The sequence below is a fragment of the Mugil cephalus genome, chromosome 13 (genome assembly GCF_022458985.1).
Source record: "Mugil cephalus isolate CIBA_MC_2020 chromosome 13, CIBA_Mcephalus_1.1, whole genome shotgun sequence".
NCBI classification, from domain to species: Eukaryota; Metazoa; Chordata; class Actinopteri; order Mugiliformes; family Mugilidae; genus Mugil; species Mugil cephalus.
Genome location: NC_061782.1, coordinates 5,929,593 through 5,952,485, shown reverse-complemented (window position 1 = coordinate 5,952,485; position 22,893 = coordinate 5,929,593). Strand labels below are relative to the sequence as shown.

At 42.5% G+C, this 22,893-nt stretch overlaps 1 protein-coding gene across 1 annotated transcript in view; it reads right to left on the bottom strand.

The window, feature by feature from the left end:
* LOC125019098 (kinase non-catalytic C-lobe domain-containing protein 1) overlaps positions 1-8,912 on the bottom strand; it is a 41,074-nt gene extending 32,162 nt beyond the window's left edge. The window contains exons 1-3 of the mRNA XM_047603608.1: positions 8,470-8,912; positions 3,600-3,798; positions 437-495 (exon numbers count right to left, since the gene is read on the bottom strand). Of these exons, the coding sequence (XP_047459564.1) occupies positions 437-495; positions 3,600-3,798; positions 8,470-8,574 (363 nt within the window). The 5' untranslated portion in view covers positions 8,575-8,912. The remainder of the gene's footprint in view (positions 1-436; positions 496-3,599; positions 3,799-8,469) is intronic.
* Positions 8,913-22,893: the final 13,981 nt, after the last annotated feature.

Genomic DNA, 22,893 nt, shown 5'->3' with positions numbered 1-22,893 from the left:
AATCGCCAACTGGTCTTAAAAGGCCTCGGTGCACCTGCATAAAGTAATGAACACAGAAAGCAATTATTAATAAATAAAATGATATCTTTTGCTTAATTTGGATGTAAAATCTAAAATGAGCACACCCAAATAAGTAGATCCATTATTTGACAGGAAGACCAGTAGTCATAGTCATACTGGAAATCATGAAAACTCTTATTATTGTTAGTATAGAGTGAGTATTACCCGTTCCCTTCGTCACAGATAGATGTGACTGAATTCTTTACGTAGCGAATTGTAAGAGAACAGGCAACGCTCTCATCTCCCTGAGCAAACACCTCCAAGGTGCCCCTGACTGTGTGTTGCATTGAGAGCCTCCCGGGGGGGGGGGGGGGGGGGGGGGCGAACATGTGTGCATCTGTGACCGGAATGTGCAGGAAGATTGATCATCTCTCACCTCGAACGTGCTGCCTGTGTTGTCAAACTCAGGAGGCACAAAAGAGCCTTCCGGATCATCTGCGGGTCAAAAACACACCAATTAGCCGCACCATTAAGCATGACTGAAAAGCACACAGCGCATCATCGCTTCATCAGGAGGGGATGCGTTCATGAATGGGTGTGAACACTCTGATGTATAGGCACGTCAGCTCTCTAACCTACTTGCTAAGCATTCGCAGTAATGAGATGCAAATCAGAGCAATATGTATCCGGCGCGCTAAACCACAACAGTCCAGTGGGCCAGTGGAGCCGCTTCGCTTCATTTGCATGATTCGTGTGTCAGAGATAATCCCCGACAAACAAGACAGGAGCTATCTGCAGATCGGAAGACGGAGCAGTCACGGAGGAGCAGCGCTGCCTCCTCGTCCTCCTCCTCCTGAAATAGCCCGGCACTCAGACTGCCTACGAGGAGGACACGGCGGTACATGAAGACATCACTACAAACACACACTCCATCAGCTGGGCTTAGAGAGATGATGGGGAGGAAGAGGGGGAGGAAAAGGAGGGATGGAAGGGTAAGGAAGGGAGTAAAGTGGGTCATGACAGTTCTGGTTTGTCTACTAGATTTATGATGTACCTCCCGGGCGCAGAGAGGCCAGTCTCAGTTTCTTCCCTCTTCCTTTTAACCTCTTTAACATTGTCTCCTTCTTAGCCATTTTTAATTTTGCCTCCTCGCCTCGAACTCACCCGTCCTCGTCTTCTTCAGGTGTTTCTCTTCTTCGCCCCCGTTCATTTCTCACCCCCTTTCCATCATCCTCTGTTTTCCTGGCTTTCTTTTACCTATTATCGTACTTTCGCAATCCGCCCATTTTGCATTTTTGTCTTCAATTATCGCTTCGCCTCCCCCTTTTTCCTGCTCCCCTCTTTCTAATCTTCTCGCCACAGCAGCTTTTCTCTTCTTTTCCCGTTCTTTCGTCTCCTTTCTTCTTCATAATTTTCATTTGTTCTCCTTCTCTTGCTCTACTTTCACTCATTCCTGACTCCTCTTTTCACGCTGCTCCTTTTATTTTCATCATACTCTTCCCTTCCTCTTCTTCTTCCTTTACTACCCTACCTCCTTTTTCTTCCATTCTTTGTCCCCCCTTATCTCCTCTCATTTCTTATTTAATTTCTTCTTCTCCCCCATCTCCTCATTCTTTAACATTTTCATTTAAGCTCATTTTTTCTTTCCCTTTGTTTTTTTTCAATTTTATTCAGATTCAGCAATTCCAATTCACTTCTTTATCATCCTAATCTAGTTTCCACACCTTTCTTCTCCTCTATTTTTTTTAATTCTTCCTCTGTCCACTTTCCTTCCCTTTCACTTGCCTTTTCATCTGTCCATCTGACAGCTCAAGCAAACCCGAAGGTGAAGAGGATGGGTGGGAGAGAGGAAAAATGGGAGAATACTTTTAAACTCTTTGTAGTCAGGACGAACTGTATCACGGGGGGAAAAAAAAGGCGGCGAATATGAGAGAGGGAAAAAAGGACAGCAGTTGCGAGTGACGCAGTTGCCTCCAGGGCGATGGTGAGAGCTCGGTGACTCACGTATGCCCACAGCGTTTCGGCACAACAGGTAGAATGAGCTGAGCAATATCACAGATTCAACACGCTCTCCAAATGGACTCATCGTGTTTCCCACGGAGAACAGCCGGTAGCGTTTTTATCAGAGAGCGAACAGCTTGCGATGCTGAACCTTGTGCGGGGAAAAGGAAAAAAAAAAAAAAAAAAAACGCAATTTTTCTCGGCGATCTCGCTATATAAACCATTTGGGGCCATTTTGTCATCCTGGCAGCACCCACGGTGACATACAACCCCCTTCCCGGTATCACCGCAGTAATTAATCAGCTCAAACAGCTGAAACTGAACAGTATTGATGGGTCACTTTGGCAACTGCTACTCTCCCCGAGATCCATGGCGACAGTCCTCAAGGTCACTGCATAATACAATGATACAGACTATCTGTGTGTGAGATTAGAGCGTTATAGCGTGGGTCGGCTTCATTCATTCATTGTTATCGCACAATTAAAAAGGAAACAATAGGAAACCGTGCAGCAAGTGAGACCGAGAGTGGAGGAGTCTTGATGATTAATGATACAGATGCACTCTGTTCAGAATGTACAACTAACACAAGAAGGGTAATGTGGGCACTGCGGTTTCTTTCTCTACTCAGGATGAATCATAGCAGACGGACTGGACCCCGTCCAAAAAGAACACAACAACAAGTCAGAAGTCTGAGAAGCATTTCAGCTGCAGGAGTAATTAGAACATCCCCTAAAACGGCCGCCATTACTTAAAGAAAAGAAAAAAACAACGGATGTAGCACCTTTAACAAACGCCATGCCACGCTGTGTAATGTGTGTGAGCGTGTGCGTGAGTGTGTGTGTGTGTGCATGCACCGCAGAGTGGCTGCTGATAGGCTAGCCAAGCTGTTACCACAACAACAATCCCCTCGGCAACTCTAACTCTGCTCATCTAATCGATGGTTATCAATTTCTAACGTTTGGCAACGGGGCACGGAATAAGTGCTACAGAGCGTGCACGAGTTGAGGGGTTTAAGAGAAAAGACGGCCAACGGAGAATACAAAAGAGAAAGGAGGGACGTGAGGAGGAAGGCAGAAGAAGAGAAGAGGCGACGGGATGTTTTTTTCATTCGATGCCACTGGGCCTGTGAAGCTCTTTCAGGGAGAGACAATGTTGTCCGTGCAAATCTGTGCAGACCCCGGCGAAGCCTGACAAATCCAGTGAAACACCGCCAGAGTATTCTCAGGCAGGAATTTGCAAATTACAACAAAAGAAAATGTGCAAAAGTGAAAAAGAGAGCTTAAGCTCCAGTTGAGGGACACCGTCACATGTGAACTTCTGAGTTCTGATCTAATCTGCCTTGTATTCATAGAAGTATAAAACTCATTTCCTCTTTGTGCCTGTATAAGCTGTAGCATTCAGCCCTATCAGCAGCTTGTAGGATTAAAGAGTCCTGCTAGTGGCTTAATCCAGTAACAGACAATGAGATGTCCTGGAAACACTGATAAAGAGTCTAAACAATTAGTACAATGGGTACATATCTCCAAAAGAAAGACACAGTTATTGCTCCAGTTTTACAAATGACATACAGTGTATGTATATCTGTGCTGTAGACTCACCACTGAGCTGCTCCATGAAGCAAACATTCCCATGGGCGTTGAAGGCCAAAGTGTCTGGTGTTATGCACAGAGTGTGGAAGAGGTGGGAGGGTCTGATGCTCTGCAGGGCGAGAGCGCACTCCGCACACACTGCCCACACCTCCTCCTCAGACAGACAGCTGTCCCGCAAAGAAAGGATGTCTGCCAGAGACACATTCTCCTGTGAAAACAGAAAAACAAAAAACGTACACAAATTACATAACATTCACAAGTAAGACTGCTGATCTTCTGAGGGAGAGGTCTGGTCTGCATCATTGCTTTAATGTAATGTGTGTGATAGCAAATGTTAATGAGAAGCTCTCTTTGCCATTTACTAATTACCTGCCTGGAGCGCACTTCAGCTTTTTGTCAAATCGTTCAATAGCTTGTACCTAGTTAGCAAGGCCAGCCGTTTCTTGTTTTAATAATTCTGCTTATTTAGAAAGCGATATATGTGTGTTGACTGGACTTTGCAAAGTATTTGATTTACTTTGCAGCCCATTTCCCTAGGAGCACCTAACTGCATCATCATCTGCTCTGAACTACATTTCAGTGAGCCAAATCATGCAAAACTAAAATCTAATAAAAACCAAGCAGCATCACAGAGGGACAGGAAATAGTGACAAAGTGAATGTGAATCCTGGAGAAACTCCTACAGATGAAGAGAAGGAGGAGATGGACCTTAGTCACATGCATCATAGCACAGCAACAAAGACATTGTAAAGTAAATCAAGACAATCTATTGCTATCATTGTTGATCCAAAGCTTCTGGAAATAGATCCCTGTTTATTTGGCAGTACATTTGTACCATATACAATGAATAATCTTTTATTTAATTCTAACCCTTCACAGATAAGAATGGCAGATGTTGCAGGAGCTCAGAAAAGTCTAGGAAAGTGACATATGTGGATGTTTAAACAAACATACACCAGGCTCCTGCAGGTTTTGAGTGCACTAATATTTGAAGTACAACAAAGAGAGAGTTTAGTTCAATTCAACTTTTTTTATAAAGACGCTGTACAGAAACCAAAGCCTGAAACTCTCAGAGCAAGCATTAAGGGTAAGTTCTAAAGTGACAGTGGAGACGAGGGGATATTAGAGGATAGGTGCTCAGGACAAGAGAGAGGAAAGTAGAGGACAAGTGCTCAGTGTATTGAGGAAGTCCCCCAGTAGCTTAGACCTATGGCACCATAATTAATGGTATAGGATCACGTGATCCCGCCCTAATTTAGTAGAAATTATCCTCATTAATTATCCTCATCCTTAAGTCAAACTGGGAGCTGGCTCCACAGAAGATGACCCTGGTAGCTGAAGGCTGCCATTCTACAAACTACTCAACTCTAGAAACTCTAGTAAGCCTGCACTTTGAGAGTGAAACAATCTATTGGGGTGATATGGTACTGTGAGTCCTTGGAGATATGATGGTGCTTGGTCTTTGAGGGGCTTCTATGTACGGGGAAGAAGTGCAAATTCTATTCTGGATTTTATCTGGAGCCAAAGAAGGGACGCTAAAATAATGTTCTCTTGCTTGTGTTTCCCATCAATGCTCTCACTGCAGCCCCTCGCTTCATTTGGATCTAAATCTTGTGTGAAGCCTGAACAGCTTGCCAGATCATGTGGGATTCTTGGAATCTAATACAGTTCTTCAGAAATAAAACTGACTGCATGGTTTTACATAGACTTTAGCTGGTCATTTCTAATTCCTGCATTGAGTTATTAAAAACATATAAGAACTCTTATCTGAAAATTAATTCATCTTTAAAATATACGTATATACATTCAAACCAAAATGAAAAAATCTAAAATTTAGAATGAGCATAGAGATTTTTTCTCCTGTTAATGCTCCATGAATGTAGTGTACATTCAAGTTAAGAAACAATAAGCCAAACATCTTTTTGACTTGTCATCTCATAGGATGAATTGTGCTTTTAAACTATAACAACATGGTCCAGCTTGTTTTTCTGAACTTGCTTAAAGGTTTCAGTAAGTTTCCAACAGTGATTTTCATCAAAAAAACAATTGTAACAAAAATGTAGGAACACATTCAAAAGTCATCAAAACTAAATCCTATTCTACAAAATAGTCCCTGAGTGTGATTGCAGATTACAACCTAATTACCCCTCTCTTCTTAATTAAAACCTGCCCTGGCTGCAACTTAAGGCCTTCTCTAGAGCCAGAGTTTGGTTTGTTCATTGTGGGCTATAGTAGAATCATGGAAATCCAACCTGGGTCCCGTCCAGACCTTTCATTGACATCTACTCAGGGCAATTCAGTGGCAAGTGGCCATAGGCGTCCCTTAATGAGACCCAGGACACATTGCATGTTCACACTACCAAAGGAATGTGCTCAAAGCCACATCCCAGACCACATCACACCTCCAAATGTGCCCTTAGCTCGTCGTGCGTGTGTTCACACCTTCACTTGTAACCTGATGTTAATATAATGTCTGAACTATTTACACGAATAAATAATCGTTTATTTCTGCTAATAGATTCTCCTAAATCATATTACCCTGGTCCTTTAATATGGTTGCATGGTTGCAGGCTACATAATCTAAATAATTATCCGAGGTCATCGCAAGATATGCTTACCTTTATTACAAACGGAGCCTTAAACAATGCCCTAGTTCTGGGGCTAGCAGTAGAAAATCCCCTATTTTCTGCAGCAGCAAGGGCATTTGGCACACAACATGACACACATTCTATGAGTGAATCTACATACCCACACGAACACACTGCATCGTCTGTGCTCCACTATTACCAAATGGCCCCATTTTTCCAAGCAAACAACTGTGATCTCAGAGATTCCATGAACCGTCCAGCATACTGCTGCGGTCTTATTATTACAGGAGCTTCTGTCCAGTTTACAAGTCAGCACAAAAGCTGGACTTAACTCAGATAGAGGGGTGGAAGTAGTGGAGTCTTTGTGTTACATAGCAGCGATTGTCAAACAGCACATCCAGCAGTTTAACTACCATGAACTTATTATTTATATCACACTACAGCGTATTTGAATGGAAAAAAACTGTCTTAAAGCCTGTATTCTGTCAATGACAATCACTGCATTATCTCTCATTGCACGAGTTCTGTCTATCTGTTTATCTCTTCTGGGGGCTGTAGCAGACTTTGAACAACGCGTATTGATGTGATTGAGTGGGATAGAGCCCAATTACAGGGCAAAAAAGTGCCATTTCAAGAAGCAGCAGCAGCAGAAACCCCATAAATAGACAACTTCCCTTGAGAACAGTGCAGGGGAACGCTGGTCTCTCTCAGCCCCCTCAAGTTAAATATGCTGTCCTATATAAAGTTTGCCTTTGAGCACCGAGCTTTCCGATAAAACTGGCAGGGTGTTGAGTGTCGTCATGCTCTGGGAGTTGAGGAATCTCGAAAGGCTGAGCCAGTTCTCTAAAGCTTGTTTTTAAATTGACAAAGGTAGTTTTTATTTACTTTAATTATTCTTGCTGTTCGTTCATTCACTCATTATCTTTTACCACTTGTCTGCTAGAGGGTCGCAAGAGGGCTGGAGCCTATCCCAGCTGTCACTGGGCCAGAGGCGGGGTACATCCTGGACACATATTTCACAGAAAGACATGCAACAATTCACGGTCACGTGCACCCCTACGGCCAATTTAGAATCATTAACCTAACAAGCTTTTTTGGACTGTGGGAGGAAGCACCGAGAGGAAATCCATGCAGGCACCGAAAGGCCCCAAAGCCGACGGGTTTGAATCCAGAGAATCTTTTTTTCTGCATTCAGCTCAACAATGTAAATAATATGTACAAGTATATATGTAAAGTAGGATCACAGCAAACTAGCACAGTACACAGGAAGTCCAGCCTACTATATATTTACTTCTGTCTCTATTTGATTTTTGCACATACTATTCTATTTTACTATATTTTTACTTTTATTTTATCATTATAATTATTTATTTATTTATTTATTTTAACTATCTTCACCTATTTTTCTTTTTATTTGTGGTTCTCAAGAGTGTTTCTTATGTGCAACTGAGCCACTGTGACCAAGCAATTTCCCTTGTGGATGAATAAAGTCTGTCTAAGTGTAAGTTTTTAGAAATATTTGAAAACTATAAATGCCTGAATATCTCTTTGGGGACGTCTCCACTGAACATACAGCATCTAATACATGACACACGTTGCATTTCAATCAGCTTATGGCTGCCAAGTTAAAGCTAATGATGTGATGTAGCTGAGCAATGTGCCATAGCATTTCAATCGAATGTATTTAATACATCCCAAAGTGACATATTTCACAGTACTGCTTGTATACAGCGAATTAGCTTGTTTTAGCTCACTACAAAAATAGAGATGTCTGCTTGTGGGCCCTTGCCTGGAACTCTAGACAGTGCCAACATGGAGGGATTGCCTGAAGCACATTTTGTTTTCTACTAAAACGTCTGTATTTATACTTCAGTAGAACTTGATAGCTGTCTCATAAAAAGGCACAGCAGGAATGAGTTCATTTCATAACCACCTCTGCAGACATTAATAAAACGATGAATGAACTCTTGTTTTGGCTGAGGCACAATAAAATATTCTAATAATCTAAGACCAAGGATGTGACCCACTGACTTTATATTCTACTATACTTTATTATATTCAAATGTAAAGAAGTACAAGAGGGTCAGTGTCATATCAAATTCAATGTGCCAGTTTGAAAAGAAATACCTACCTGAGACAGTAAGTACCTACCTACAAGTTGTTTTGCTGGTGCAAAGAGTAAGACACAGTGAGTAATTTGCCAGTTTGCCCAAACATAGTTTGAAATCAAGTGTTGTATTTTTCTTAATTAAATTGCGATACTGATTAATAACTTGAACGCACGGCCTCACCTCATCTTCCAGTAGTGGAGGCAGATGTTCCAGATCATGATATGCCTCTCTCTCCTCAGTTTTCTCCAGGTATGTGACCGCAGCATCACTCCCGGAAGTCTCCATTGCACCAACTTCGATTCCCTCAAGTAGTGAAGCGAATATCGGCCCCGACTACAACGTTTCCAGTCGAGACAGGGGAAGGCATGCCTATGCTCTCGGGGAACGCTGCAGCCCTAGCAGCCAGGCGGGCAGGCAGGCAGTCGATGGTCACTGCGGGACGCTCTGGTCCGAAAAAAAAAGAAAAACACTACAACGGTGGGGAAAACGCGTAAAGCACCGCAACGCATCCGGAGAGACAGTCTGCGGCGCGCTACTGGTGTCGGAGACACCGGCTAGTGTTTAGGGCTGTCATGACTACAACACCTTCTCTGAAACAGGCGATTCACTGAAGGCGATCTTGAGCCGCAGTAATCCTCCTCCTCCTCCCCCTCCTCCTCCTCCTCTCCTCCCCGTGCAGGAGCCAGTGCTGGCAGAGAGCAGAGCTCGCTGCCTGCACCCCACAGTTGGCTCCACGCCTCCGTTCACAGTGCAGTTTGTTTGAGTGACTCACACTCATCATTTAGTCGTTATTATCTCTTCTTAATCCTGTGATCTGGCTTTGCATCAGCTACCGTGCCCTTTGAGCGTGCACGGAGATTCATAATTGCACGATACTGCGCGTCTGTCGTTTGCCATTAAGATCGGTGCTAAGCGTGCAAAGTTACTTCATGAATCCCTACAATGCCCCTGGGATATGTTTTATTATACTCCTGCAACTTGCCAGCTTTAGGCTTCGAGGTGCTGCTCTAACTGTAAAGGGTACGGGTTAAATTAAACACTTGTTATGATGAAGGTACCAGATGAAATGTTTCGAATCAGTTCAGTCAGAAGAATCTTTTCCCCTGGGACCATGAGTGCCTACACATACCTCAAATCAAACGTGCTAATCCACCTCACATGGATGGAGAGATGTCTTAATGAACGAGGAGTGTGCAACTGATGGGATCGGATAAAAGTTACAGAAGTCTCTAGAATCATTCCTCTGGATAATGTCTCAGGAATGTCTAAACCGACCTAATGTTGTTGAGGTAGGCATTTCAGTCTGGACTAAAGTGGTGGGCAGAGTAAACCCACATGTCCATCCCTAATGCCACAGACATGTACTACATAATCAGATGTGAAGTGAGCCTAAATAAATAAGAGAAAAAGAGTGTTTCACTCTTCTGAATTCGGAGCCATGATGTATGTTATCTTTGTATATTTTTTTTCACTTTGACTCACTTACACCAATCAGCCACAACATTAAAACCACTGACAAGGGGATGAAGTGGATAACACTGACCACATTGTAACAATACAATGTTCTCCTGGCATTCATTCATGTGGGTGTCACTTAAACATGTAGCACCCACCAAGAACAGATCTGACACCCCCTCCCCATAGCAATGACACTCCTTGATGGCAGCAGACGTCCCCAGCAGGATGCAGCCTGACACAGGTACACAAAAAACAAACAAACAAACAAACAAAAAAAAAAACGGATGCACTGGAACAAGTCTGCCTCAGCCTTTATTTGTCTGTGTCTGTGTGCTAAGTCAACACCTTGTGCTGTTCTTCATGTTCTTTGGGTTGTTCCTAAAGCGTTTTTGTGTGTGTGTCTGTGTGAGGCTGCATCCTGCTGGGGATGTCTGCTGCCATATAGGAGTGTCATTGCTATGGGGTGGGCTATATGTCTAAGTAATATCCACAAGGGTCCAAAGTTTTCCCAGCAGAACACAGAATTGTCACAATTAAGATCAATGTTATTTGCCACCCCTGTCTGTGGTTTTAATGTTGTGGCTGATCGGTGTATTATGCTCTGATGCCATAAGACAGCATCAGTACTGCTCAGAGACATTTGTTTCATGGAGCTCTCAGTTTTGATATATGGTTTGTTAGAGATCATACTAATGTTATTCTTCCAGTGAAAGCATGTTATCTTCAGAAAGCCTGTAACATGGGAGCCATTGTTTAAACAACTAACAAGAATTAATAAAAAGCTGATAAACTTAACAAGGGTCTCAGAATACAGTGAGCAGAGATAAGGTGAAAAAAAAGAAAGACAAAACCACAAGGAGCAAACCAAGGCTGGAAACATAGCACAACAACATAAAACAAAACAATGAATGAGGAACATGGGAAAGGAACACAAGGGAGAGGTTCACAGATGAACTATCAAAGGAGGAAGGGAGATGCTAAACTATATATAAACCCAAGGAGCTGATGGAATAAGAAGACACAGGTTAAACAATGAGGATGAAACAGACCATCACAAAGGTAGGAAAACAAACTAAGGCAAGAGGTAAAAGAGACACAGGAACATGAAGTAAGTGAAGAAAGGAAAGAGAAGAGGAAGCAAACAGTTTTGACCAATGTTTAAAACAGACACTTTTGCCATTAAAGAAGAAGCACTGATTACTGTAGCAAATGTGCTCATTCTGGTTTCCCATTCTCTCAATCGCCTCACAGTTCTCTCAAAACTCTCCGGCTATGCAACCCTCTAACATGTTTCAGTATTATTTGCACACACTCTGATCTATCTTAATTGCCCACTCTATGTGTTGTGTCCGAGTCATGGTGGAAAACATGCTGAGCTCAGGGCGGGGGTGAATGAGACTGCCATTACGCCTGTGGTGCCTTGTGGCTGCCGAGCAGTGATAGAAAAGCTTCTCCGGTCAGCCAGAAGGGAAACCACTATTAGATTTGTTGACTGCTCAGCTCTCTGGTAAGTCGAGATAATAGAGGGAAATACTTTTAATTTAGCAGCCAGACAATTAATGTGATCGTATGTTTTATGAGCATATCCCCTTGATGACTTATTACTGGAGAACAAAGCAGTCCATTTGATCCTCGTTCCTCTTGCAGCAGCCGGGAGAGGGATACATTCAGGAGGTGTTTCATCTTCAAAAGGATTAGCTCCTAATGTGGAAATACTGCAGAGCTCCCCACTGCCGAGAACAGCTGAATCATTTACAGTGGAGCAGCAGCTGGCAGCTTGACACTGTAATCTGAAGTCATCTGAAAATATTATGGCTGCTCAGTCAGTTCATTTTCATGTGACACTTTACCCTCCATCCATACCTTATCACCTTTGACCATTTTGCACTTTTTAATCACCTGTTATGCCCCTTAGAGCACCAAAATCTAATTATTTGATTTCATTTTCAAAGTAAGTCTCATCTCATCTAGTAAATTTGGAAGCCAGGTCAACACCTTGTGGTGATTTTCATGTTTTTTTTGAGTTGTTCCAATATCAGTTTTGAGTGTGTGTTAGGCTGCATCCTGCTGGGGATGGCTGCTGCTATGGGGTGGGGGTGCCTGGTTCTGGTCTAGCTGGGTGCTACGTGTCCAAGTAACATCCACATGAATAAATGTCAGGTCCAAAAGTTTCCCAGCAGAACATTGAGTCAGTGTCGGTGGTCATAATGTTGTGGCCGGTTGGTGTTTCTGCTAAATTCTGACAGCACGTTCACTACAAGAAAACTAATACGCTGATGTTGGAAGGTTTACTCTGGAAGCCATTTCCACATTTGCAAAAGTATTCCTCAAGAGGCTTGATGACATTTTACTTGATTATCATAACTCTCTATATAATTAATTCAATATTTGTTGAGATATTTCAGCCTGGAGGTTAAAAAGATGACTGACCAATAGACTGTCTAGAGGGGAAAGTCCACAAACCCTCCTTTTTGCCCTTGATGGTCCATGCAGAATTGAAGTAGATTTCTTAAACTCTGACCACATGGGATACCAGTCTTGGTTAATTATCTCACTGGTTAGCTTATTCCTCATGTCAGGAACAGTGAGGCGTTGCATAACACTAATCTAAGCCACATTTGGCTGCATTTGAGTAGCTATGGCCCAGGTGTTTTCCACTAATGTGACAATTTGCAGTTCAAACCCTGGCCCCAATACATGCTGAAGTTTCCATAGTCAACATCAAGCATTTGGACATTAGCCAACCTTCGAGAAAATGGTGAAAATGGTATCAAAATTACTAGAGTTGTCAGTTCTGGTATGGTGCATTTTTAAAATGTAGCTCAGGGTTGTATCTCAATGGGGAAGATCCTTTGAGAATATCCAACCTAGCAAAGCAGCCAGAAGGCTTTTGGGAGGGATGAAGAGAGCCTCTCTGAACCGTTGTGTTTAAATGAGCAACAGCAACATGCGGAACAAGATGAAGCCAAACTTAGCAGCATATAATATATTTTTGGCTGGGAATATGCAAATGTTGAATCCCTGTAGTCATTCGTATGCTTCACATCAGATACCAGTGGCAGCAAAATAATGGAAGGCTGAAGTCAACTTTCAGGTTCCTACTTGAATGAAGAATTCGGAAGGTGAGCTCACCCAAATTGCAAAAATTAAACAAAACCATAGCAATGAAGCATGCATATAGGTTACAAAGACAACAGCGTACCTACATTAATACATTGTTGTGAAGTACAGTGGAGGTAGCATCACAAATTTGAGCTGCTTTCTTGCTTTTATGCCAGGATGGTTCACCATGATGCAGGAGAAAATTAATTCCCTAGGTATGGAGGGTGTTGCCACCAGCTAACCTCCAAGTGGGTTGTCTTCTTGAAACTCACTATCCTGTTGATGGTAAGCAGAAGTATGGTGAGCTGGTGGAGCAGGTGGCAGAGCGACAGATAGTATGTGAGTTGAGGGTCCATCAAAGCAGGGTGCAGAGGATTTACTGGCTTCTATGGAGCTGCAAACCAGGAAGAGTTAGTCTGTGGGCAAGCAGGTTAACCTGGACACTGGCTGGGACGTGATCAACCCAGACAGCCAGCCTGGGTGACAGTATCTGATTGAAAAACTCTAAAACATTATGACCCAAGGACCCTTGACTTACGGTATGTCGATGATGCAAGACATATTTTTGTCGGATGCAGAAAGGAGACCTTAATCTAATAAAGATGATGTGGAAGGACCTGAACAGAGGTGACAACCTTAACAAATCCCTAAATGGAGCAGCTCCTCCTGAACATTGATCTGGAGCTCTCCAAAATGGTAGTTGGATGCATCCAAACAAGGTTCAGTCAATGGTTATATTCAATGAATAAGTCAGATTGTGCCGTTAGCTTAATCTCTGTGCATTGTTCTGTAGTTGTGACTTGGATAAAGATCAGTTCTATACGTTTCATGACCAACTCATACAGACAACCGTAATTCTGAAGGGCTCAAATCATTTTGAATAATCATGGAACAACATATTTCAATGCATTTTCCAATTCGGGTGACCAGAACCTGCAGACTTGAGGACGAATTGTGTATTAAGCTAAGCGACTGGCTCATTTAGAAGGTATCTAAATGTACCAGTCAATAAGAAAATGCAAGAATACAAATTCCTTCGATTATAAGGATGTATCAAGTGTGTTTTGAATTGTTCCTATATTTTCTTCCTGTACATTCTCTTCCAGTTCAGCAGACAGATACAGGCCTTGAAGCATGTTGTACATTTTAGTCTCCTGGTGGGATTTGTTGTACCGAGCAGTATCTTCAGGTTGCACTCCCAAAGCTCTGCCCTGTTCTCACCTTTACTCTCATCTCCTCTCTTTGAAAATGTGTGTTCAGGGTTTAGATGCCCTCAAAGAGAGATGTAGCTGACAGAAGGAGCAGTTTTCCCAGGATCTTGTTAAAAAGTCAGAAAATGGAGGAACTGTTTGGCCCCCTTGGCCAGGGTTTAGAAAGCACACAAAGAGCTCAGTGAAGCAGTCGCTATAAGGCATTCACATTTGATTATCATAACTGTCTATAAATCTATTCAATATTTGCTGAGATGTTTCAGCCTGGAGATTAAAAAGCTCTAGGAGGGAGTCCACAATCCCATATTATTTAACTCTTTCTATTTATTCATTCCATCATCTAGGTCGGCTTGGTTAATTAGTTCATTCCTTGTGTCAGGAACAGTGAGGCATTGCATAACAGTAATCTAAGCTACATTTGGGTAGCTATGGCTTAGGTATTGTCCACTAATCTGACACTTGGCTGTTTGATCCCTGGTCCCACCACATGCCGAAGTATCAATAGGGAAATCGGAGTATCTTCTCAGCCCATTCCCTGTACATTTGAACCTTTAGATACATATTCCAATGGACAATGCAGAAAAGACAAGCAGCTTTGTTGTATCTCTTGTCAAAAAATAAAAAATGAATTACTGTGTGTTTCAATAAGCCCTCAACTGGGAGGTATCCACACATGCATTGCACCTCGTCCAACTTCATTAGGCGTGACAAGCTTTCCGTGGGTAGGCTTATCTGGGGGATTACATAATCAGAAGAAACAAGTGGAAACAGTCTTGATTGCTGTTGTTACTACATAAGAATGAGATGTTCTTTCTATCTGCCTGTGGACCAGATGGCAGACCAGAGGACAGAACAATCAGCCAAACTGTGGATCCTGGCCTATGCTTTTCCTCCACTTCCATTTTTCATTACAAGAAGCAGGTGGATGAGGAGCTGAAGCTACCTGAGCAATGCCCCTACTACGAGTCTCACTCCCTGGGGTCCTCTACCATCAGCCGTCCATGCATTCCTCATCCCATTCCTTCAATACTTTTCATCCGTTCTCTCAACCACACGCATCCCTCCATTCCATCCCCCTCACGCCTACCAATAAACTTCCTCGAATCAATTAAACCATGGACCTTGTTAATCAGTTGATGATTAACAAAATATGTTTTAAAACAGCAGTACTTTGAATGACACTTATGATAAAATCAATTACAATGTACACCAATTAGTCACAACATTAAAGGAGAAGTAAAAAACACTGACCATCTTGTGACAACTGAATGTTCTGCTGGGAAACTTTTGGACCTGGCATCCCACACACACGCTAAAACGTTTTAGAAACAACTTAAAAAAAACATGAAAACCATCACAATGCGTTGACCTGGCCTCCACTAGATCCCAAACTGATCAAGTATCTGTGGGACGATCCACAGAGGCCCATCCATTAACCCATAGGACACAAACACCCCTACTAACAGCATATCCTCAAAAGGTCCATGTCCATTCTCTGATAAGTCACAACTATTTTGGAGGCACAAGGAAGACCTACACAATATTAGAAATGTCGTCATAATGTCTATCTCTAATTCGTCAATGATTTAAGGTTTCCACACAAATGTAAAGTCAGTATGGTAACAACAAATCACACTGCTGGTTCCATTCTACCTCTAAACTCTGTGATCAGTGACTTGGGACAAACACATGATACTCACCATCAGTTTGCCTCAGGTGCATCTTTATTTTCACCGTCAGCAGAACCCACAAATATCAAAAAAAAAAAAAAAAGTGCTTACTCTGCAGTGTCAGAGACACAGAATGAGGCCAAGCAGGAAAACACAGTAAGACCCCATGAACCTGTTAGTGGAGCACATTAGACAAACAGACAGACTGAGAGAAACAACAGGTAGTTAATTAAACACAACCTCTGGTCAAATCTCAGGCATGACACACAGAGATTCAGCCAGGCTTCTTTCCTTAAATGTAGATAGAAGTAATAGAAGAAAAACTATTGTGACTATCAGAATCATAGACATCCAGTGACTGTTGACTGTACGTCCTGGTCCAAGCTGACTAAAATGGAAACAAATCCTTCGTTAAATAAATAAATAAATAAATATTGTACATCTGAAGACCATTGCAACTTACTGTCTCCATGGCAACACTTTACTCTAAATATACTATCATACTCATCCCACCCTTCTGTGTACTCTCTTTCCTTCTCCTATTTCCCTTAAAATTGTAAATGTAAAAAATTACATTCCTGTGGTTAACCCCTTTGTATTGCTTCTGTCGTCCCAGCGTTACTGTGTTCTCTTGTTGATGTTTTTTTTTTTTTTTTTTTTTAATTATGTTAATGTCTAGCATGAAGCCTTGAGCGTGTGATTCTGAAGTTGTAAGGCATGCAATATTACAGTTATAATTACGGTATTTTCATCATCTTGTTAAATCTTACAACAATCACAACAAAGCCGATGAAGAGCAAATTAATTAGCGGATAAGTCACACCATGACTTCAACACCCAACACCTCATGTACACCTTAAGTAACTGAAAGGGCAAGGTGGATTTGTGAATGCATTGCAAGCCTAACATCGAGCTGAAATAAGTACTTAGCAAAGTTATCTGAATGTAAAAAAAAACATTGCATGCATGCATGTAGGTTTATGTGGTGCACTTGTATAAATCTGTGTGTGCGGAGGAGAGCGTAAGAAAACACACAGGAATAAAAGTGAGGGAAGGCACATTATGCATATTCATCAGGCCCCGCAGACTAAACAGTGCATCGGCACAATTTCTGCAATGAACGCAGGTTAAATAGGTGCAGCGAAACTTGATCTATTACAACAGGACAAACATTTGTGAACTTCGCCCAGGGACGTGCCTGATGAAAATGCGCCAGAGTAAGAGAAGGAATGGGAAAAGTCATTCTCGCGTACATTTGGTTCGGGGCTGCTGTTCAGTCAAGGCTCCCTATTTTTCACCTCAGACTGAGCACTTAATTACTTCAGCCCGGATAATCTTTCTCTTATTAAAAATCTGCTAAACAGGCCAGTGTGAGTGTAAGCAGGGCACATACAGAGAGCCTGGATCAGTGCTGAATGCTGTGTGCCTCCTAGTCGTAGGTTAGTGTTGCAAATACGCTTCCATACATGTGAAATTTTCAAATTAACTCACACCTTCAGCTCAAACCATTTTTATTGGTTTTAGTGGGTTATTACTCCGATCAGACATAACATTATGACCATCTTCCTAATATTGTGTAGGTCTCTTTTGTGCCTCCAACAGTTGTGACTCATCAGAGAATGAACATGGACCTTCTGAGGTTGTCCTGTGGTGTCTGGAAACAGGGTCTGGGTCCTGTGGATTGTTATACCTCATCGGTGTACACATTTTTCTTTTGGTGTCTGTGTAGATAACATGAAAACCTAAAAAAATTTAAAAAAAAATTTAAAAAAAAGAAGAATCCAGCTCATGTATTTATTTGCATGCTGACCTCTGCCTTTCAACACACAGATGCTGTGCATGATGGCTGTCAACAAACGCTCAATTGTCACCTCCAACACGTCAAATTACTCATTTTATCCACTAGATGGCATTCCTGTATAGAGAGCAGAAATCCGCAGCCAGAGACGGGACTGATGTCTCAGTTTGTGCTGTTGACACTTGAAGCCCCTGCCCTGCCAGCTATTACATCATGCATTAACGTCACTGTCTTCACTTCACGCTTGTTGTAGGTAAACGTCAGGAGCTGCCTTTTTTTTTTTTTTTTTGTGCAGGTTTTCTCTCCAGCTCACAGCGTTTAATTGAGCGAGGAGACGAGTCGTGTCACACTCAGTAGAGAACCCTGAGGAGCTCCGGAAATGCTGCTTCTCCATTTTGGAACTTGCATTTGCACATTTGTGCACAAGTCAATTGCACACGTGCAGTCTGAGATTCTCTGAGCTCATCCGGAGTAAACAGATTAAACTGGAAACTGATTTTTTTTGGTAACGTACACTATGAATTCACAGTGAGGAAATGCAGAGTTTTAAAATGGGAAACTGTAACCAGGCAGCCAGGAGTAGAAATGTTGAGGACTCGTGCCCCCTGCAGTGCATTCCCCACCACTCACTGAAAATTAAGACCATAAACCATCTTTTTATGTTCTACAATATTCTTTTTAACATTATATTGCTTCGCTCGACAAAAGAGCAGTACAGTGATGTCGGGTTATCAAAGGAGAGACGGAGGAAATAGCATGTAACAGTGGTCCCTGAGTGTAGCCCTGAAACTGACAAATGAAAGCAAAATATTTTATGTTGCACGGCTGAAACGCTGCAAGAGTTTGCAGCATGTGGATGATTAACCTTCCCTGAACAGTATGGAGCAGCTGTTCATGGCCATGCTTGTCTCAGTTTCGTATAAGCATAAGCACAACTGACAGTGTGGTGGAAACAGGGAGCAGAATATGGTCAAACGGGTGCTGAGACCAGTTAAACACACATGTAAGAGAAAAAGATGGAAAAATACAGAGCAAAACATAAACAAAGGAATTAGTTATTTTACAGTAATTACTTATAATAGCCAATAGTAGGCTTTAATAAAGAAGCAAACTGAAATTATGACCTGCTTTGAGCTCTATATTTTGAGTCCCAGCTGTAATTCTTCTAGTGAAACCATAAAATAGCAATTAATTTTTCATTTCATGTTTAAAAGAAAAAAAACTTTGCCAGTCTAGAAAAATTTAAAATGACCATAAAATAAAAAGATCTTAACATTTTAAATAAATGTTATATCATCCAAGAGATCCACAAGAGCCTGAGTGTGCTGCTGCCGTTTTAATGTATGCTAGCTATAGCATACATAAGACTTGCTATATTTTATCTATGTATTTATTATTATTCACAGCATCTCTTTTTAAAAAAATCTTTTTAAAGTGATCATTCACAGATGTCCACTTTGCCATGATTTTATAGCATTTTATACTGTACCTGACTGGACCTGTGGCAAGACTCCCTGAATTTTTCTGAATTTGATTTACTGTTACAGAATCAATAAAAATACCAATGTGCTCGCTAAAAATAAATACTGCTGGGAAACGTTTGGACCTGGCATTCGTGCGGACGTTAACTAGACATGTAGCGCCCACCTAGACCAGACCAGGCACCCCCACCCCGTGGCAGTGACACTTCTAGATAGCACCAGCCACAATCAGCAGAATGCAAAAGAAAAGTTTAGGAACAAAAAGAACAGCACAAGGTGTTCACTTGGCCTTCAAATTCACTAGATCCTGGAATTCTCCTTTAATACGGATTAATAAAATTGTTTTGAATTTGAAGTTCTTACAAGATTCACCCTCCCCCTCAACCCATAGGACCCAAAGAACCTCAATAACAACATCTTGTTACCAGACACCACAGGACACCCTCAGAAGGCCAACGTCCATTCTCTGATAAACTGTTTTGGAGACACAAGATAGGCCGACACAATATTAGGAAGGTGGTCATAATGTTATGCCTGATTGGTCACTGTTTCTTTTTTTTTTTACTAGGAACCACATAACTAAAATAACTGCCGTTTTAGAGGATCAACATTCATTTCCAGAATGTTGAGGACATGCTCATTGGTGGGATTTAACACGGCCATAACACACAGCTACTGTAGCGTAATCTGCTGGCTTCACCTCCTCCATCTCCATCCTCCTCGCCGCTCCCTGGTCCTCTGCCCACTGTGCCGTCCCCAGCTGTCCTGTTCTCTCTCCACTCAAGGAGGGGTGGGGAGGGTGGACGAGCAGGGCAGGAGGGGAGGGTGGCGGGGAGCTGCCTGACTGTCTAATCGAGCCTTGATGTTACACACTGCAGTGGCAGCCTCTTAGGCCCTCATAATCCACTGGATTGTTGCATTAAAACCGTCACATGATTCTTTGCTCCCTTGCAGTTTTTCCAGTGTTGCGTCACCATCGCTAGGAAGCTATAAATAACAAAGAGGGGCTGCGGGGGAGGGTGGGTAGATGTGGCTGTCAAACGCAGATTGTCAGCTAGTGGGTCCCTCCGAAGCCAACGCGCAACTTTGAGTTAGGGAGCACAGTAATATTCACACTTACCTGACTTAGTCTTTGGCACGCATCATAATTTCCACAAAGGATCTGATGCACAAAAGGAAATTCAACGGCGCAGCAGGGGCCAATGTTTGTGACAAGAAAACAACGTGAAGGGAATATTCAGACATGTCACTCACCGGCATGTCAAAGTCGTTCTTTCTTTCCCCCCCCCCGCCCCAGAACGAGACGCTACGTCGGATTGTCACATCATAGACGGAAATTCAGGTGCAGATCTTGTTGACAGTAAGCCACTGTGAGATAGCAGAATGGGGTTGAGCTTAGTAAAATAGGTTGGGGGTTTTTGTTCATTACTTTCATGTGCTCAGAGAGCGGGATAAGTCCTCAGAGGTCTTCTAGGGGGAAGCCGAGAGAAAGCGGCTGGCTGCAAGGCAACCTCTGCTCGGGGAGACATATGCCGAGGCAGAAACACAGCAACGACAACCAAATAAACCAGCGGAGCCGTTTCTGTTTTCTTGTGTTTGCAGCTCTGTGCCCCGCATTAGCATATATCCTACTCTTTGCCCGCCAGGCAAACAACTACAGTACAAGTGTGCAAAAGGAGAGCCAGGCTCTTCTGTTCCAAGCGAGTGATGTAGGAGGGCAGAGCCACATGCTTCTCAGGAGCGTACCTCATTACCCATCACCGCGTCGCGACTATCGCGAACATCTACATTCACACGAGAGCTGTGGAAGTGGTCAGATGTTTTCACGCATCAGCGCTAACCTACATCTCTTATCTCAACAGTGGATTAAATTACAAAAGATAATGTGATAAATTGGAGGTTACCTCAGTGGTTCTGCTGTTCTGCATTACGGTCTTCCATTAAAGAGGAGCGGCGGAGACTAAAACAGAGCTAAAAGCAGAATCAGTGACGTGCACAGAAGCACAAGTTCCTTTGTTTCAGCTGCACTCAATGTCAAATTTGAATGAAGTGCTACATAAAACAGCAGAATTGTTCAGGTTAAACAGACTACAACCAACTGCAACCTGTCCTCTGCCAAGAAATGTCCGGCAGTAAGAGCGAGGTTGCAAATTTGCTCCACATCGATGCACATCAGCTCGAGCAGCCAACTCTACGCACTCAATTGACATTTGGGAACAAATTATGTAATATTACCCGAACTGATGAAGGCCTTGTGCCCAAATGCACTGGTAGTAATATTCTCCGATCTGCGCGTTGCCGCAGAGTCTCTAAACGCACGGCAGCCTTTCAAGTGTGAATCCAATGTGCTCTCATTTTGTTGAAACTGGCCTCTTGTGCACGCAGAGCAATTCTTAACCCATCGCCCCATGGAGATGAAATCAAATGCTCTGCACAGCTGTTCTTGAGCAGAACCATTTGACAGACAGGATCTATCAGAAATGTGGTGCATCATTAATAACACGTTGAATAAAACAACACAAAGTAAGTCGTAATCAGCCTTTCCGTGTTACGCTTGTATGTCTTTCTTTGCAGCTGTGGAGTTTTCTTCCTCGAGCTTCCTCAAGCTTGTTGTAGAATTGAAAATCCTCAATTACATGGATGATGTTGCTCCTCCGGGTTCCATATATAATACATTGGTGCAAGTGCCACACGTGCAGTTCACTGTTTACATGCATGTAGTCTTTGCGCCCTCCTCCCACACATCGCGACACCGTTTTATCATTGACACGCACGTAGCAATGACTGCAGAAGCAGGAAAATCTTAGGGAATGAATGATGGCTCTCCTCTTCTTAAGTGCCCCAGCAAGCCATGAAATGTGACACTGAGCCAGTGTGCACAAGACCAGGACCCTGAAAGTAGCTGAACAGGATTTAGACATCACTCATTTTTATTTTCCTACTGTGACATGTCCTCAGTACAAAAGGCCTGCATAAAAATAGCAGAAAATGCATTTAAAATTATAATTCAAAGTGAAAGAACTTTATTATAAGGAACAAGGTTATTACATAGAGTATGTGACAAATTAAAGTTGTTACAATAGGAATAAGGTACATCTAGAAAAGATCCTTTTAAAAGTGCCATCAATTCGCACCTGTTAGCTATGGAAATTGAAATTAATCAGCTGACATCTCTGGTAACAACAGATTCAAAAGGCATTTAAAAAGCCTTCACAGACAACATGTCCAGAATCAGTGCAGCAGAGACAGAGCTTACACGAGGTATACTCCATTCAGCTTGGAAGTTGGAAATCAGGCGGGAATGCTGGCGGGAGTTGACCGCAGTCCAGTAAAAGTTAATCCAGAAGTCAAGGTGATGGAGCAGCCATCTTGGAGTTCGAAGTCTGGTTTGGTGAGGTTCTTCTGCTTTCCGATTCGAGTCATGGGGGTAATCCAGTTGAAATTTCTGATTTGGGAGTTGGAAATTCTCGCTGCTCATTTAGGATCACTTCTGTGTTTAGATCTTTTTTTATGCTCGTCTTTTAACCTGTGACATCACACATGATTATCACCTGGAGATGAATAAATCTTCATGTGTGGTACCAGTGGTCTGTGATGAGTACAACACTCGGTCAACTGCAGCTGTATATACGTACGTACGGAAAACTGTGAATAGCACATCTTTACTTTTCACTGCAGCTTCACATACACATTCAGAAACACACACACAGACGCACATTAGAAATATAGCTTCCTAGAAACCAAAGTGATGATATCTAATAAGAAGTGTTGCCCACCTCTTTCTGTCTTCTCTTCCTCTTTGATCTCCCCCTAAGCCCCAAACCCTTCCCGTCCACCACCGCCACCGCCACCCTCCCTCCCTCCCTCCCTCCACCGCTCCAGCT